General features: G+C 37.9%; 1 protein-coding gene across 4 annotated transcripts in view; it reads left to right on the forward strand.

Annotated features, from left to right (window-relative positions):
• The window catches only part of ARHGAP32 (Rho GTPase activating protein 32), a 264,249-nt gene that overhangs the window by 225,561 nt on the left and 21,565 nt on the right, over nucleotides 1-17,123 (forward strand). For all 4 annotated transcript variants that reach the window (XM_060017677.2, XM_060017675.1, XM_060017676.1 and 1 more), the window contains 4 exons: nucleotides 2,512-2,661; nucleotides 6,620-6,722; nucleotides 14,691-14,835; nucleotides 15,285-15,367. In XM_060017677.2, coding sequence (XP_059873660.1) covers nucleotides 2,512-2,661; nucleotides 6,620-6,722; nucleotides 14,691-14,835; nucleotides 15,285-15,367 — 481 coding nt within the window. The remainder of the gene's footprint in view (nucleotides 1-2,511; nucleotides 2,662-6,619; nucleotides 6,723-14,690; nucleotides 14,836-15,284; nucleotides 15,368-17,123) is intronic.

Raw genomic sequence — 17,123 nt, forward strand, 5'->3', positions numbered from 1 at the left:
TGAGGTACAGGAGGCACTTACATGTTTGTTGCTAAATGAATAATAGCTAAAATTCAGTTCCCATCCCTTTGAAGCATTCCTGGAAATCTGACTAAAAGAATGCTTTCTCATGTACATCATATGCAGTTGCCAAATCCAACAGATATTTTCATCAAATTCAGCATCAAAGTACAAATGCCTACTTTTTAGCATGTGTCTTGGAAGTTCTGGTTAATTATTAAAATCTGAAAAAGAAATCAGAAATTATTCTTATCAGAAACAGGATGGAATTGCCATATTTGCTTTAACACAGTTATATATCCATGAAATCCGAAAGGATCAACTAAAATTCTCCTAAAATTGTTGGGAGTTTAGAAACTGATCAGATTTGAGCCATACATAAATAATTTTCCAGTATACCAGTAACTACCAGTTAAGACTGTAATTGAAGAAAACTATTATTCTACAAAAGCAGCAAAAAAAAAAAAAAAGGTAAAATACTTAGCAGTATCCCTAGCAAGAAATATGTGGAATGTGTCTTTTCATAAAATTAGAAAACTTTACTGCGAGATATAATAGCTTTAGAAAACTGATGACACACCCTGTTTCCAGGTAGAAATATTGAATATTATAGAAATTAAAATTCTTCCAAATATATAAATGTAATATTAAATTACCATAAAGCAAACTCATTTGTTTTTATTCATTAATCTTCTCAAAATTATTTTAAAGTTTGTTAGAGAATGTTCAAAAATGAACAAAAATGGTTTGATGGCCACACTTTAACAGCAAAGATTCATAACACACAGTCTGCTAGCGACTAGGGGAGAATAACACTCATACAAGTTCAGTGACTTTTAATATACTAATATTACAAGTGTGACATACTTCTGAAGTTACCCCAATGTGCTATAAATGTCTCAGCAGTTGAGAGACCATGTCATTTAACTTTGTAGCAAGGATCTCAGATACAAGTGAGGTTGTAATTTACCCCGAGTGTCACAGCATGTTAGAGATAGCATCAAAATTATACTGACGATTCTAAGTAAACTTTAACTAATTGGTATAGAAAAAATAAATTTCCTCTTTAATCTGTGTACAGTCTAGGATGACTGCCTTGTCGCAGTTTGTTCAGGACTTTCCTGGTTTTAGCACTGAAAGGCTCATGTCCCACGAAACCTCTCAGTTATGGGCCAGTTACGGTTGATCACCTTTGTACAGTTCATAGAAAAGATGCTTAAGTCTGTAAATAGAGTTTCCCCCAAAATGTAAAGAGAGTGTTTAATCTGGTCAGAGTAACCCATCTAGTGGTCCATTTAGGCCACAAGTTAATCTCAGTACACAGAATTCCTACAGGAGGATTCATCAGTTCAAGGGATTTATGATTTGGATTCCCTCAAGAAACTGTAGCAGGGTTCAGTAAGACTCCTGTAATCATATACAAACTGAGTAGGAGGATTGAGGCCATGTGGCTTAGTGTTCTATCCTGCAGCTAATCTCTGATCTTATGGTAATTTGTTGTATGTTGACTTCTAGAGTAATTTTCCCTGCAGGCTACACTTCTCAGCAAAAGTCAGTTTTCTAAGGATTTGTTTGCTTTCAGATCTTTCGCTATTATCTTTCTAACATATAAGTCAGTGGAAATATCTTACTATATGTAATTTACTTATCTCTTGCCTTGATCTACAAAGGATTTAAGGTGACATATTTGGTAGACTACAGATGAATGTTAATAGAAAATCTAATGCTTTTTATGTGTGTGTGTGTCTTGTACTTACATAGCCATTAGTTTGACAAGTGTGATCTATATCATAATGCAATGAGAAAGAGGGAGGTTTTTGTTTGTTTGTTTGTTTTTGGCGGTACGTGAGCCTCTCCCGTTGTGGAGCACAGGCTCCAGACGCACAGGCCCAGTGGCCATGGCTTACGGGCCCAGCTGCTCTGCGGCATGTGGGATCTTCCCGGACCAGGGCACGAACCCGTGCCCCCTGCATCGGCAGGCGGACTCCCAACCACTGCGCCACCAGGGAAGCCCCGAGGGAGTTGTTTATTTTTTCAGTTTTACTTTCCAGATTGTAAATGTCATGAAAATTTCTAACCACTAAATTTTAGAAATTAACTAGAAATGCAGTTTTTAAATTTACACCATTTTAAGTCTTACTTACCATGAAGATCTCCAAAGCAATATAAAACTCAGGTCCCAGTTATCCTGTAGCACGCTTGGGTAGCATTGGGAAGATGGCTGGTTTACCACGCTTGATTTAAAGAAGTCACAAATTATAATACTTCAGTTTGCTCACAATCCCATCAAATAAGATCACAGGCTGGTGAGAAGAACATGCAAAACCCTGATATTATTTGTAAAGCAACTGTTTCTTCAACTTCTGCTGAAAATTTCCTACAGAATATAAAGTATACTTGTAATAGATTATTTTGTAGTCAGCTATTGAGATCTGCATTTCTTTTCACACTAAGTAAAAATGTGACCTCTTACCTCAACTAAGGTATTTTCTCTTTATTATTATTTTTTAGTATCTAAAAAGCACGGCAAGCTCATTACTTTCTTACGGACATTCATGAAGTCTCGTCCAACAAAACAGAAGTTGAAGCAGCGTGGGATCTTGAAAGAAAGGGTATTTGGTTGTGACCTGGGGGAGCACCTTCTGAATTCTGGTTTTGAAGGTAAAAATAAAATTTATAAACTCATAATTTTAGTTTCTGACCTCTCCCTGTTGATTTCCTATAATCAATTAAAGTAGATTAGGCAAGCAGTACCTATCCCAAGTAAGTTCAGCAGCACGTATTGAACGTTCTCAGGTACTCATCTGAGTTCTGGGGCAGCTGAGAATCAAGAGGGGTCTAGGAATGCGCTTTGGCATCAGAGATGCTTGTGATCTGTTCAGGAAGAGGAAAACATTCACACAGAGGGTATAGTAGCTATGCTAGTTTACATTATTTTCATATCTGTCCAGATAGCTTCCTCAGCCAGTTTTCCTTCTCACAGTTTATTCTAAAATGTTTATTTCTCTTTTGAAAAAAAAGTCATAGTTTTGAGACTGTATATTACCAAGACCAACCTCCCAGCTTTTATAACTAGAAATTTCAATTCCTTTTTCTGTAAATTAAATTCTTATTCAAGAATTCAGTGCTTAGATGAATGGATGGATGTGATCATTATGAGGGAGTGTTTTCCAGTTTGTTATTAGCTTTCAAATATCAATTCAGCAAGTTTTAGTTGTGCTTAGAAGTTTTGGTTGTGTTTCCATTCTTAGTAAGTGTGGTAGAGAGGACAGATGCCAATATATTATTTCTTCATGAAAAAATAACAGGTTTAATAAGTGTAATGGTTATATATTCCCTAACTATGATAAAATCTATTCTAGTGGAACAAAGGGTTTGTAGGTGTCATTGATTTTTTTCATAGGACTTGTTTTATTTGCTGCACATATTTGAAGCCAAATATCCTTAAAATGAGATAGCTTTTTTAAAAAGTGAGAACTTTGTAGAAAACTAGGTAAAACTACATTAGGTACAAAATGTAAAAAATATTTTAAAACTCAAGGTGAGGAAATTCTGTTGCCCGAATGTATTTCTGTTTGAGGTTATTTAGCCCTTTCAACAAGAGGCTTTCTTAAACTATTGTGAATATACGGGGAGTTTATAATCAGAGCACACTAGAAACAAGCAAGGCCCAAATAACCCCTGAAATTAATCCTTTAGGTAATCGTATTTTTCTAACCAAAAATCATGATGCACATTCTAATGTGTAACACTGTACCGTGTACTCCTGGCCTGGAAGCCACTGCCTTGAGAATGGGACTTGACTGTTTCGTCTGTGTTACACAATGTTTGCATGATGCCTGGCATATAAAAGGGATCTTTGAATGATGGCTGAATGTGTAAAGGGAATGACTGACTGAATAAATGAAGAGAAAAGAACAGAAATGAAACTGAAACTGTCAAGAAAAATAAAGGACCAATTTTTGTCATACTTACTTATACTTTTAGCCATGATTCTAATCTTAAGGGTCATCAGTTTAATTTAAACATTTACTTCCTATTGTGTTGTCATTTGATGATTAAAAAGTACTAAAAATATTAAATGAGTGGTTTAGAAGTGTATTATTTGGAGAGTGTGGGAATAATTCTTAAAGTTATATCACCTTTGGGCTTCCCTGGTGGCGCAGCAGTTGAGAGTCCGCCTGCCGATGCAGGGGACATGGGTTCGTGTCCTGGTCTGGGAAGATCCCACATGCTGCGGAGCGGCTGGGCCTGTGAGCCATGGCCGCTGGGCCTGCGCGTCCGGAGCCTGTGCTCCGCAACGGGAGAGGCCACAACAGTGAGAGCCCCGCGTACTGAAAAAAAAAAAGTTATATCACCTTTTGGAAGAACCATTTTGGAGGTTTCTAATGTTATGTTTTGACTGGGTTATTATTTAATGTGCACTTGGCTGGTTGGTTAGATGATTTGAGGGGAAAAGGTAGTTAATAAAATGCCTTTTTGTACTAGGATTTCTTCTAATAATATATTGGGTTCTCATATTACTTTCTTATGTTAGTGAAAAAAAGAATTCAGATCTTTTCTCTTTTTATCTTCCTATACTGTTCTTTAGTTTCTACTCTCTGTTTTTCAAAATGAAAGTTTATGCTCTTCTCTTTCATTTTGCTACTAATTTTAATTATATGTCTCATTAGTCTCTCTTAAAATCCTAAGTAATAGCAATGTTCAGTTATATAGTTTTATTTATGAAGTTCTATGATGTGATTGTTTTTTGGACATTCAGTCCTTTTACTTAGGGAACATAAAGTGTAAAGAAACAGTTCAGATGTTTTCCATGAAGTATGATGTCTGTAGAGGCTTAGCTGTATAATCAGGGAAAGACCTCTAATTCCCCATATTTTCAAGTTTCCCTACTTGTTTGGGAGAACATAAGCAAGTATGAATATAATATCACATGGTTGTAAGAATCCCAGGGAAGTTATCTATACTTTTTGACAGATGGTACGTTATTTTTTTTCAGGTTTTTTTCTTTTTTTTTTTTTTTGGAGTATAATTGCTTTACGATGTTGTGCTGTACAATGAAGTGAATCAGCTATATGTATACCTATATCCCCTGCCTCTTGGACCTCCTTCCCACCCGCCCCATCCCACCCATCTAGGTCATCACAGAGCACTGAACTGAGCTCCCTGTGCTATACAGCAGGTTCCTGCTAGCTATCTATTTTACACATGGTAGTGTATTTATGTCAAATCTAATCTCCCAATTTGTCCTACCCTCCTCTTCCCTCTCTGTGTCCACATGTCCACTCTCTACATTTGTGTCTGTATTCCTGCCCTGAAAATAGGTTCATTTGTACCATTTTTCTAGATTCCACATATATGCATTAATATACGATATTTGTTTTTCTCTTTCTGACTTACTTCACTCTGTATGACAGACTCTAGGTCCATCCACATCTCTACAAATGACCCAATTTTGTTCCTTTTTATGGCTGAGTAATATTCCCTTGTATACATGTACCACATCTTCTTTATCCATTCATCTGTCGTTGGACATTTAGGTTGTTTCCATGTCCTGGCTATTGTAAATAGTGCTGCAGTGAACATAGGGGTACATGTGCCCTTTGGATTATGGTTTTCTCAGGGTATATGCCCAGTAGTGGTATTGCTGGGTCGTATGGTAATTCTATTTTTAGTTTTTTAAGGAACCTCCATACTGTTCTCCCTAGTGGCTATATCAATTTACATTCCCACCAACAGTGCAAAAGGGTTGCCTTTTTTCCACACCCTCTCCCATATTTATTGTTTGTAGATATTTTGATGATGGCCATTCTGACCGGTGTGAGGTGATACCTCATAGTAGTTTTGATTTACATTTGTCTAATAATTAGTGATGTTGAGCATCTTTCCATGTGCCTCTTGGCCATCTGTATGTCTTCTTTGGTGAAATGTCAGTTTAGGTCTTCTGCCCATTTTTTAATTGGTTTGTTTGTTTTTTTGGTATTGAGCTCCATGAGCTGTTTGTGTATTTTGGAGATTAATCCATCGTTCGTTGCTTGATTTGCAAATATTTTCTCCCATTCTGAGGGTTGTCTTTTCATCCTGTTTATGGTTTCCTTTGCTGTGTAAAAGCTTTTAAGTTTAGTTGGGTCCCATTTGTTTATTTTTGTTTTTATTTTCATTACTCTAGGAGGTGGGTCAAAAAAGATCTTGTTTTGATTTATGTCAAAGAGTTCTTCCTATGTTTTCCTCTAAGAGTTTGATAGGGTCTGGTCTTACATTTAGGTCTTTAATCCATGTTGAGTTTATTTTTGTGTATGGTGTTAGGGAGTGTTCTAATTTCATTCTTTTACATGTAGCTGTCCAGTTTTCCCGGCACCACATATTGAAGAGGCTGTCTTTTCTCCATTGTATTTTCTTGCCTCCTTTGTCATAAATTAGGTGACCATATGTGACCACTTATCTAGCATAGATGTGAAATTAATTAAATATGCCCTTGTCAGTTTTTGTAGTAGACTAATCTCCACCCCTTAAAACTTTAATTTGCCAATTTCATTTTGCTAAGACATTCTCATTTTTTGTGACTTTGTTTCCACTGAATACTCTCAATTTAATCCATGTCTTCACAAATTCTCTCTAGTGCCCCAGGTTCTTCAAAGCTGTACAGCGTTCATTGAGAGATATGGCATCGTGGATGGAATATATCGTCTCTCTGGCGTTGCCTCCAATATCCAGAGACTACGGTAAAACCTCATATGGCATTTTCTTTTTCGTTCCTACTGTAATTCATTAAAATGAAACTGTTTCAAAATTAAGTCACTTATATTGATAACTGTAATTTTCCGTAAGATAGTTTAGATAAAGTAGGAAATAATATCCATATTGTTCTCTGTGTATATTTTCCTAAATGCCATCTCTTCGTTTGTAGTATCAGAAAACCATGTCCCTTAATCTCTTCAATACTTGTATTTTCTCTTTGCAATATTTGAAGATTTTTAAAAATTGAATTTGAACCTATGATAACCATGAGAGATGATAATTTACATTATAATAGAATTATTCTTCAGTTAATTACAGTTGATGAGAGCGACCTTTCTAATCTCCTTTCACCTGGGCTTTGTAGTGTATGTTCAAGTGTGCATTTATTACATTTTGCACATCCTCTCCCAGTATAGTCTCAGAGACAAGAATAGTGGTATCCTTTACACCAGCAATAGAATTTTTAATTTTTGCTTAATCTCTTAGATTCTAGTCTATTCTTAACATGTTATTATCCTTTATTTTTCACTGTGGTGCATGATAATTGCCATTATTCTACAGCATTTTAAGGTTCTGATTTGACCACAGAGTTCATCTCTATTTTCAGGAATACATGTTTGGAAAATAACTGAAATTGATTCTTTTTTTTTAATAGATCTTTATTGGAATATAATTGCTTCACAATACCATGTTAGTTTCTGTTGCACAACAAAGCGAATCAGCCATATGCATACACAGGTCCCCATATCCCCTCCCTCTTGAGCCTCCCTCCCATCCTCCCTATCCCAGCCCTCTAGGTCATCACAGAGCACCGAGCCGATCTCCCTGTGCTATGCTGCTGCTTCCCACCAGCCAACGGTTTTACATTTGGTAGTGTATATATGTCGATGCTATTCTCACTTTGCCCCAGCTTCCCCCTCCCACCCCATGTCCTCAGGTCCATTCTCTATGTCTACCTCTTTATTCCTGCCCTGCAACTAGGTTCATCAGTACCTTTTTTTTTAAGATTCCATATATATGAGTTAGCATATGGTATTTGTTTTTCTCTTTCTGACCTACTTCACTCTGTATAACAGACTCTAGGTCCATCCGCATCTCTGCAAACGACCCAATTTCGTTCCTTTTTATGGCTGAATAATATTCCATTGTATATATGTGCCACATCTTCTTTATCCATTCATCTGTCATTGGACATTTAGGTTGTTTCCATGTCCTGGATATTGTAAATAGTGCTGCAGTAAACATTGTGGTACATGTCTGTTTTTGAATTACGGTTTTCTCAGGGTATGTGCCCAGTAGTGGGATTGCTGGGTCATATGGTAGTTCTATTTTTAGTTTAGTATTTTTTTAAATAAATTTATTTATTTATTTACTTATGGCTGCGTTGGGGCTTCATTGCTGCACGTGGGCTTTCTCTAGTTGCGACAAGCAGGGACTGCTCTATTGTGGTGTGTGGGCTTCTCATTGCAGTGGCTTCTCTTGTTGCAGAGCATGGGCTCTAGGCATGCAGGCTTCAGTAGTTGTGGCACACGGGCTTAATCATTCTGTCTCATGGGCTCCAGAGTGCAGGCTCAGTAGTTGTGGTGCACAGGCTTAGTTGCTCCATGGCATGTTGGATCTTCCTGGACCAGGGCTCGAACCTGTGTCCCCTGCATTGGCAGGTGGATTCTTAACCCCTGCACCACCAGGGAAGTCCTATTTTTAGTTTTTTAAGGACCCTCCATACTGTTTCCCATAGTGGTTGTATCAATTTACATTCCTGCCAACAGTGCAGAAGGGTTCCCTTTTTACCACACCCTTTCCAGCATCAAATTGTTTCTAGATTTTTTGATAATGGCCATTCTGACTGGTTTGAGGTGATACCTCATTGTAGTTTTGATATGCATTTCTCTAACAATTAGTCATGTTGAGCATCTTTTCATGTGCCTCCCAGCCATCCATATGTCCTCCTTGGTGAAATGTATACCTAGGTCTTCCACATGTTTTTTAACTGGATTGTTTGTTTTATTGATATTGAGCTCCATGAGCTGTTTGTATATTTTGGAGATTAATCCTTTGTTGTTTCGTTTGCAAATATTTTCTCCAATTCTGAGGGTTGTCTTTTTGTCTTGTTTACGGTTTCCTTTGCTGTGCAAAAGCTTTTAAGTTTTATTAGGTCCCATTTGTTTATTTTTGTTTTTATTTCCATTACTCTAGGAGGTGGGTCAAAAAAGATCTTGCTGTAGTTTATGTCAAAGAGTGTTTTCCTATGTTTTCCTCTAAGAGGTTTATAGTGTCTGGTTTTACATTTAAGTATTTAATCCATTTTGAGTTTATTTTTGTGTGTGGTATTAGGTAGTGTTCTAATTTTATTCTTTTACATGTAGCTGTCCAGTTTTCCCAGCACCACTTATTGAAGAGGCTGTCTTTTCTCCATTGTATGTTCTTGCCTCCTTTGTCATAAATTAGGTGACCGTACGTGCATGCGTTTATCTCTGGGCTTTCTATCCTGTACCATTGGTCTATATTTCTGTTTTTGTGCCAGTACCATACTGTCTTGATTACTGTAGCTTTGTGGTATAGTTTGAAGTCAGGGAGCCTGATTCCTCCAACTCTGTTTTTCTTTCTCAAGATTGCTTTGGCTATTTGGGGTCTTTTGTGTTTCCATACAAATTGTAAAATTTTTTGTTCTAGTTCTGTGAAAGATGCCATTGGTAGTTTGATAGGGATTGCATTGAATCTGTAGATTGCTTTGGGTAGTATAGTCATTTTCACAAATATTGATCCTTCCAATCCAAGAACATGGTATATTTCTCCACCTGTTTATGTCATCTTTGATTTCTTTCATCAGTGTTTTATAGTTTTCTGAGTAGAAGTCTTTTGCCTCCTTAGGCAGGTTTATTCCTAGGTATTTTATTCTTTATGTTGCAGTGGTAGATGGGTGTGTTTCCTTCATTTCTCTTTCTGATTTTTCGTTGTTGGTGCATAGGAATGCCAGAGATTTCTGTGCATTAATTTTGTATCCTGCAACCTTACCAAATTCATTGATTAGTTCTAGTAGTTTTCTGGTGGCATCTTTAGGATTTTCTATTATAGTATCATGTCATCGCAAACTGACAGTTTTACTTCTTCTTTTCCAATTTGTACTCCTTTTATTTCTTTTTCTTCTCTGATTGCTGTGACTAGGACTTCCAAAACTATGTTGAATAAGCGTGGTGAAAGTGGACATCCTTGTCTTCTTCCTGATCTTAGTGGAAATGCTTTCAGTTTTTCACCATTGAGTATGATGCTTGCTGTGGGTTTGTCATATATGGCCTTTGTTATGTTGAGGTAGGTTCCCTCTATGCCCATTTTCTGGAGACTTTTTATCATAAATGGGTGTTGAATTTTGTCAGAAGCTTTTTCTGCATCTATTGAGATGATCACATGGTTTTTATTCCTTAATTTGTTGATGTGGTGTTTCACATTGATTTGCATATATTGAAGAATCCTTGCATCCCTGGGATAAATCCCACTTGATCATGGTATATGATCCTTTTAATGTGCTGTTGGATTCTGTTTGCTATTATTTTGTTGAGGATTTTTGCATCTATGTTCATCAGGGATATTGGTCTATAATTTTCTTTCTCTGTGATATCTTTTTCTGCTTTTGGTATCAGGGTGTTGGTGACCTCATAGAATGAATTTGGGAGTGTTTCTCCCTCTGCAGTTTTTGGGAAGAGTTTGAGAAGGATCGGTGTTAGCTCTTCTCTAAATGTTTGATAAAATTTTCCTGTGAAGCCATCTGCTCCTGGACTTTTGTTTGTTGGAAGATTTTTAATTATGCTTTCAATTTCATTATTTTTGATAGGTCTGTTTATATATTCTAAATCTTCCTGGTTCAGTCTTCGAAAATTGTACCTTTCCCACAATTTGTCCATTTCTTTGTGGTTGTCCATTTTATTGGCATGCAGTTGTTTGTAGTATTCTCTTATAATCCTTTGTATTTCTGCTGTGTCAGTTGTGATTTCTCCTTTTTCATTTCTAATTTTATTGTTTTGCCTCCTCTTCCTTTTTTTATTGATGAGTCAGGCTAAGGGTTTATCAATTTTGTTTATCTTCTTAAAGAACCAGCTTTTAGTTTTTAGTTTTTTTTGTTTTTTTTTTTTTGCGGTACACAGGCCTCTCACTGCTGTGGCCTCTCCCACTGCGGAGCACAGGCTCCGGATGCGCAGTCTCAGCAGCCATGGCTCACGGGCCCAGCCGCTCCACGGCATGTGGGATCTTCCTGGACCGGGGCACAAACCCGTGTCCCTTGCGTCGGCAGGCGGACTCTCAACCACTGCGCCACCAGTGAAGCCCTCAGCTTTTAGTTTTATTGATCTTTGCTGTTGTTTTTTCATTTCTCTTTCATTTATTTCTGCTCTGATCTTGTTGATTTCTTTCCTTCTACTGACTTTGGGTTTTCTTGTTCTTGTTTCTCTAGTTGTTTTAAGTGCAGGGTTAGATTGTTTATTTGAGATTTTTCTTGTTTCTTGAGGTGAGATTGAATTGCTATAAACTTCCCTCTTAGAACTGCTTTCACTGTGTCCCATAGGTTTTGGGTTGGCATGTTTTCGTTGTCATTTGTTTCTATGTATTTTTTTAATTTCTTCTTTGATTTCTTCAGTGATCTTCTTGGTTATTTAGGAGCACAGTGTTTAGCCTCCGTGTATTTGTGTGTTTTACAGTTTCTTTCCTGTATTGATTTCCGATCTCATGGCGCTGTGGTCGGAAAAGATGCTTGATATGATTTCAGTTTTCTTAAATTCTCCGAGGCTTCATTTGTGACCCAAGATGTGATCTATCCTGGAGAACTTTCTGTGTGCACTTGAGAAGAAAGTGTATTCTGCCATTTTGGGATGGAATGTTCTATAAATATCAGTTAAATCTCTCTGATCTAGTGTGTCATTTAAAGCTTGTGTTTCCTTATTTATTTTCTGTTTGGATGATCTGTCCATTGATGTAAGTGGGGTGTTAAAGTCCCCTACTATTATTGTGTTACTGTTGATTTCTCCTTTCATGGTTGTTAGCATTTGCCTTATGTATTGAGGTGCTCCTATGTTGGGTGCATAAACATTTAAAATTGTTATATCTTCTTCTTGGATTGATCCTTTGATCATTATGTATTGTCCTTCCTTATATCTTGTAACATTCTTTATTTTAAAGTCTGTTTTGTCTGAGATGAGAATTGCTACTCCAGCTTTCTTTTGATTTCCATTTGCATGGAATATCTTTTTCCATCCCCTCTATCTCAAGTCTGTATGTGTCCCTAGGTCTGAATGGGTCTCTTGTAGACAGCATATGTATGACTCTTGTTTTTGTATCCATTCAGCCAGTCTGTGTCTTTGGGTTGGGGCATTTAACCCATTTACATTCAAGGTTATTTTCAATATGTATGTTCCTGTTACCATTTTCTTAATTGTTTTTGGGTTTGTTTTGTGGGTCTTTTTCTTCTCTTGTGTTTCCCGCCTAGAGAAGTTCCTTTAGCATTTGTTGTAAAGCTGGTTTGGTGGTGTGAATTCTCTTAGCTTTTGCTTGTTTGAAAAGCTTTTGACTTCTCCATGGAATCTGAATGAGATCCTTGCTGGGTAGAGTAATCTTGGTTGTAGGTTTTTCTCTTTCATCACTTTAAGTATATCCTGCCACTCCCTTCTGGCTTGCAGGGTTTCTGCTGGAAAATCAGCTGATAACTTTATGGGGGTTCCTTCGTATGTTATTTTTTGTTTTTCCTTTGCTGCTTTTAATATTTTTCCTTTGAATTTAATTTTTGTTAGTTTGATTAAGATGTGTCTTGGTGTGTTTTTCCTAGGGTTTATCCTGTATGGGACTCTCTGTGCTTCCTGGACTTGGGTGACTATTTCCTTTCCCATGTTAGGGAAGTTTTCAACTATAATCTCTTCAAATATTTTCTCAGACCCTTTGTTTTTCTCTTTTTCTTCTGGGACCCCTATAATTTGAATGTTGGTGTGTTTAGTGTTGTCGCAGAGGTCTCTTAGATTGTCTTCAGTTCTTTTCATTCTTTTTTCTTTATTCTGCTCCTCAGCAGTTATTTCCACCATTTTGTCTTCCAGCTCACTTATTCGTTCTTCTGCCTCAGTTATTCTGTTATTGATTCCTTCTAGTGTTTTTTCATTTCAGTTATTGTGGTGTTCATCTCTGTTTGTTTGTTCTTTAGTTCTTCTAGATCTTTGTTAAACATTTCTTATATTTTCTCAATCCGTGCCTCCATTCTATTTCCAAGATTCTGGATCATCTTTACTACCATTATTCTGAATTCTTTTTCAGGTAGATTGCCTATTTCCTCTTCATTTATTTGGTCTTGTAGGTTTTTACCTTGCTCCTTCATCTGTGATGTATTTTTTTGCTTTCTCATTTTTTTAAAAAAATTTTTTCGTGAGTGGGCTTGTATTTCTGCCTTACTGGTTGTTTGGCCTGAGGCTTCCAACATGGAAGTTTGTAGGCTGTTGGGTACAGCTGCAGTTTGTAGGCTGTTGGGTAGAGCTGGGTCTTGGTGCTGAGGTGAGGAGCTCCATGAATCCTCACTCCGATGAATATTCCCTGGGGTCTGAGGTTCTGTGTTAGTCCAGTGGTTCAGACTCAGAGCTCCCACCACAGGAGCTTTGGCCCAACCCCCGGCTCGTGAACCAAGATCCCACAAGCCACGTGGGGTGGCAACAAAAAAAAAAAAGAATAACAAAGTAAAAAATAAAATTAGGAAACTAACAGATATGTTAGAAAGGATATAAAAATATAGATGAATCAACATCCAGAAGATACCTCAGTACCACAATAGTGAAAAAAGAGGAGGAGGGAAAAGGAAAAAAATTTGTTTAAATGGGAGAAAAGGCCTTGGCTGTGGAGGACAGGGCCTAAGGAAGGGCAAAGTTTGGGTGGTGGGCGGGGCCTATGTTTAGGACCCAGAGGGCTGGAAAAGGCCCTGGGGGCTGTGGGGGCAGGGCCATTAGTGGGCGAGGCAGTTGCACTCCTCTCCTCTCCTGCTCTTCCGGTCTGGGAGGCTCCCTCCCCCCTGCCTCTCCTGATCTCCCCGCCCTCAGGAGCGTCGATCCTGTCTGGCCTCTACTTCTCCTCCCGCCTCAGTCCCCCTGCGTCCTACTCGTTCACTTGGGGGTTCCTCCTGTCTCCTTGGGGTCAGAGTCCCCCACCAGCAGCCGGCAGGTGCCTTAGTTGTGGGGAGATGCTAACTCTGCATCTTCCCACACCACCGTCTTGACTCCGCCTCCTCAAATTGATTCTTTTACTGAAAAAGGTTTCAATCTTTAGTTTCGGACGCAGCAGATCTCATATTCAGATTGTCCACATACATTAATCCTCTAGGTTCATAAGGGGTCTCATGTCTAGATTAATATTAGTTAACCTCCTCAGAGTGAGCTTCATCTGCCTTAGTGTTCTGAGCACAATTTTTATTTCACTCACTTTAATGCTGCAGATTTTGCTTTCTTTTAAAATTTGGTGTTGGCTGGGAATTGCTTTATATTGTTTCTGGCTTCCTTATCCCTCATCCATAAAGCATTCCTGAACTGTACTTCTTGTACCTGAGGAATTTCTGCACATAGTCATACATAGACCAGCTGCCATTCAACTCTAGTTTTCAGAATTGCCAAAACATTGGGTATTTAAACCATTAGGAATTAGAAGTCCTGTTTTCAGATCTCTGGTAAGAGCTGCTCTTTCACACACATTTCAGAGATTTCTGTCCATTTTAATATTAAAACTGTTCCCTTAATTTCCATTTAGAAAAACACTTGTTTCATGATCAGACATTTGATTACTACTGAAGCCCAAATATAACTTCTATGAAATATAGTCATTTGAAGAAAATATTAACTCACTGAGGTAGAGGTTAATACTTTGGACCTTTCCTTTCTGTTTTAAAGTCATATTTGCTTTTCTTTCAAAAAAATAGTTTTGTTGTCTCTCATCTATCTTTTTAGCCATGAATTTGACTCTGAACATGTTCCCGACCTGACAAAAGAACCCTACGTTCAAGACATCCATTCCGTGGGCTCCCTGTGTAAGCTGTATTTCCGAGAGCTCCCAAACCCTTTGCTCACCTACCAGCTGTATGAGAAGTTTTCTGTGAGTACAAGTCACTTTTAGGTCAAATTCTGTTTGGAGTTTTCCTGTGGTTTTGTTCAAAATGTGTGAAGATTGGTTTGGTCATATGAGATAGTTGTGTGAGGAAGAGGGGTCCTTTAACGAAAATAAAAACACTGTACTGCTAGCTGGTCCACAATCTTCACTGTTTTCACATTTTCACTCTTTCGGTTTCTGACTTTGAGCCACTAATCTTATAACCCTCGATACTGGTTATCATAAAATTTTAAAAATATTATGTTTAATAGATTTCAGTGTCTATATAGTGTGGAAACAAAGTTTACTTCCTTGAATACTGCATTGTTTTTCCTCATAGTTCAGCATCAAAGAGTAAAGTCAGTTAATCTCAAAGTGAAACTGAATTGTAAATGAAGAACTTTCATTTTTACCAACAAAGCCTAATAGTTCATTTTGCATTATGGTTGTTCTAGGATGCTGTTTCAGCAGCAACAGATGAAGAAAGGCTGATAAAAATTCATGATGTCATCCAGCAGCTCCCCCCTCCACACTACAGGTAAACCACATGTAAAATACCAGCCAAAAGTAGAAGTCAGTTGTGTAAAAGTGGGTTCTGGGGTTTCTGTTTAAACTTACTTGGAGTTCTAACTATTTAAACTTCTGTTTTTCCATACATTTGTATTTATTTGTCTTTGTATTCTCAGGGTCTGGCACAGTGCTTGGCATCCAGTAGGCACTTAACAAATGTATGAATGAATGAACAAATGGATGGTTGACTGGGCCTGTTTGTTCGTTTGTTTTTTGAGACACTGAGAAATTGCTGAAGGTAGTGGGTGTATGACCACAGGTGTGAATACATTGTGAATTGCTTTGCTTAAATCCAAAATAAATCCAAAATATTGACACAGTGCTGGGTGCCTGTTTACTTGTTTACCCAGAAGATGACCCTTAAGGAATCTTCACTTTTTTAAGTTCCTTTTTTCTTTTTGCTGTTTGATATGGGTGATTTCCATTGCTTTGTCTTCTAGCTCGCTAATCCATCCTTCTGCTTCATCCAGTCTGCTCTTGAATCCCTCTAGTGTATTTTTTCGTTAGATTATTTTATTTTTCAGCTCTGTAACTTCTGTTTGGAACTTTCTTGTATTTTTCTCTTTGTTGAAGATCTCTCTGTTCATCCATTCTTTTCTCGAGTTTAATGAGCATCTTTATGACCATTACTTTGAACTCTTTATCTCTGTTTCATTAGCGTCTTTTTCTGAGGTTTTGTCTTACTCTTTCATTTGGAATATAATCCTTTTTCCCTTTGTTTTGCCTGACCCTCTGTGTTTGTTTCAACGTATTAGTTGAAACAGCTGTCTCCTCCAGTTTTGAAGGAGTGGCTGCTGAGAGATTGGTGGGGCGGGGTTGGGGGGGGTGTCTGTTGTCTCTGCAGTGCCCTGGGGGTGATAGCCTGACAACATCTGTCTGTCCGATTATTTCAGTGCTCTGGGGCTCAGAAACGCAAGGCATTCAGGGGGTTGCTCACACCTTCCAGATCTGGCAGAGGTGGGGTCAGAGCTCAGGGAAGAGGGAGCTCCATGTTTTTCATATCCCTCCCACTTGTGGGCCACCTGCCATGGGTGGGGGTAACTGGCACAACTGCATCTCTCCCCTCCGCTCCATCCCAGTGGGGCTTTCCCACCCCGCTTTTTTGTCCTTTCTGTAGAAGAGCTGCTCTGCCAGCCTTTAGGAGAGAGTCATCCTATGGGAATCTAGTTATAGCTTTGGTGTGTCCGTGTGAGGAGGTAAGCTCAGGATCTTCCTGCACCACCATTTTGAACCCTGTCTTTCGTTGCTGCTTTTTAAAACCCAATTTAATTTGTATGTTAGCTTCGACTCTCAGAAATACTTTTGCTATGTCTGAGAAGACAGAATAAAATGGAGGATAACTGCCGTTTAGTGAGAGAAAGAAAATGGCATAAATTATGGATTGATTATAGTGTACAAAGAAGCAAAAAGCTAAAATTTTTAAATTTCAGTTATTGACAAGAAATTAAATTCAGTAGATTTTTTTTAATTCCCAAATTAAGTAATTTAGTGCTGATCTTTTCAAAATGACATTGTTCATATATATATTTTTTTAATTGGCACTAAATTTGGCACTAAATCAACATGAAAATTTTCAATCAACATTAAAAATCAACACCTTTTTTAGTCAACTCTGTAGCTGTAAATGCCTGGCGGTCGAGTCAGGAGGTAACTCAGCATTGGCTTGTCCTGTTACTGTGGCCTGTCTTAGGAGGAATGTGAGAACTTTGAGGGGGTCTTAAGGA

Source organism: Delphinus delphis, chromosome 8, assembly GCF_949987515.2.
Source record: "Delphinus delphis chromosome 8, mDelDel1.2, whole genome shotgun sequence".
NCBI classification, from domain to species: domain Eukaryota; kingdom Metazoa; phylum Chordata; class Mammalia; order Artiodactyla; family Delphinidae; genus Delphinus; species Delphinus delphis.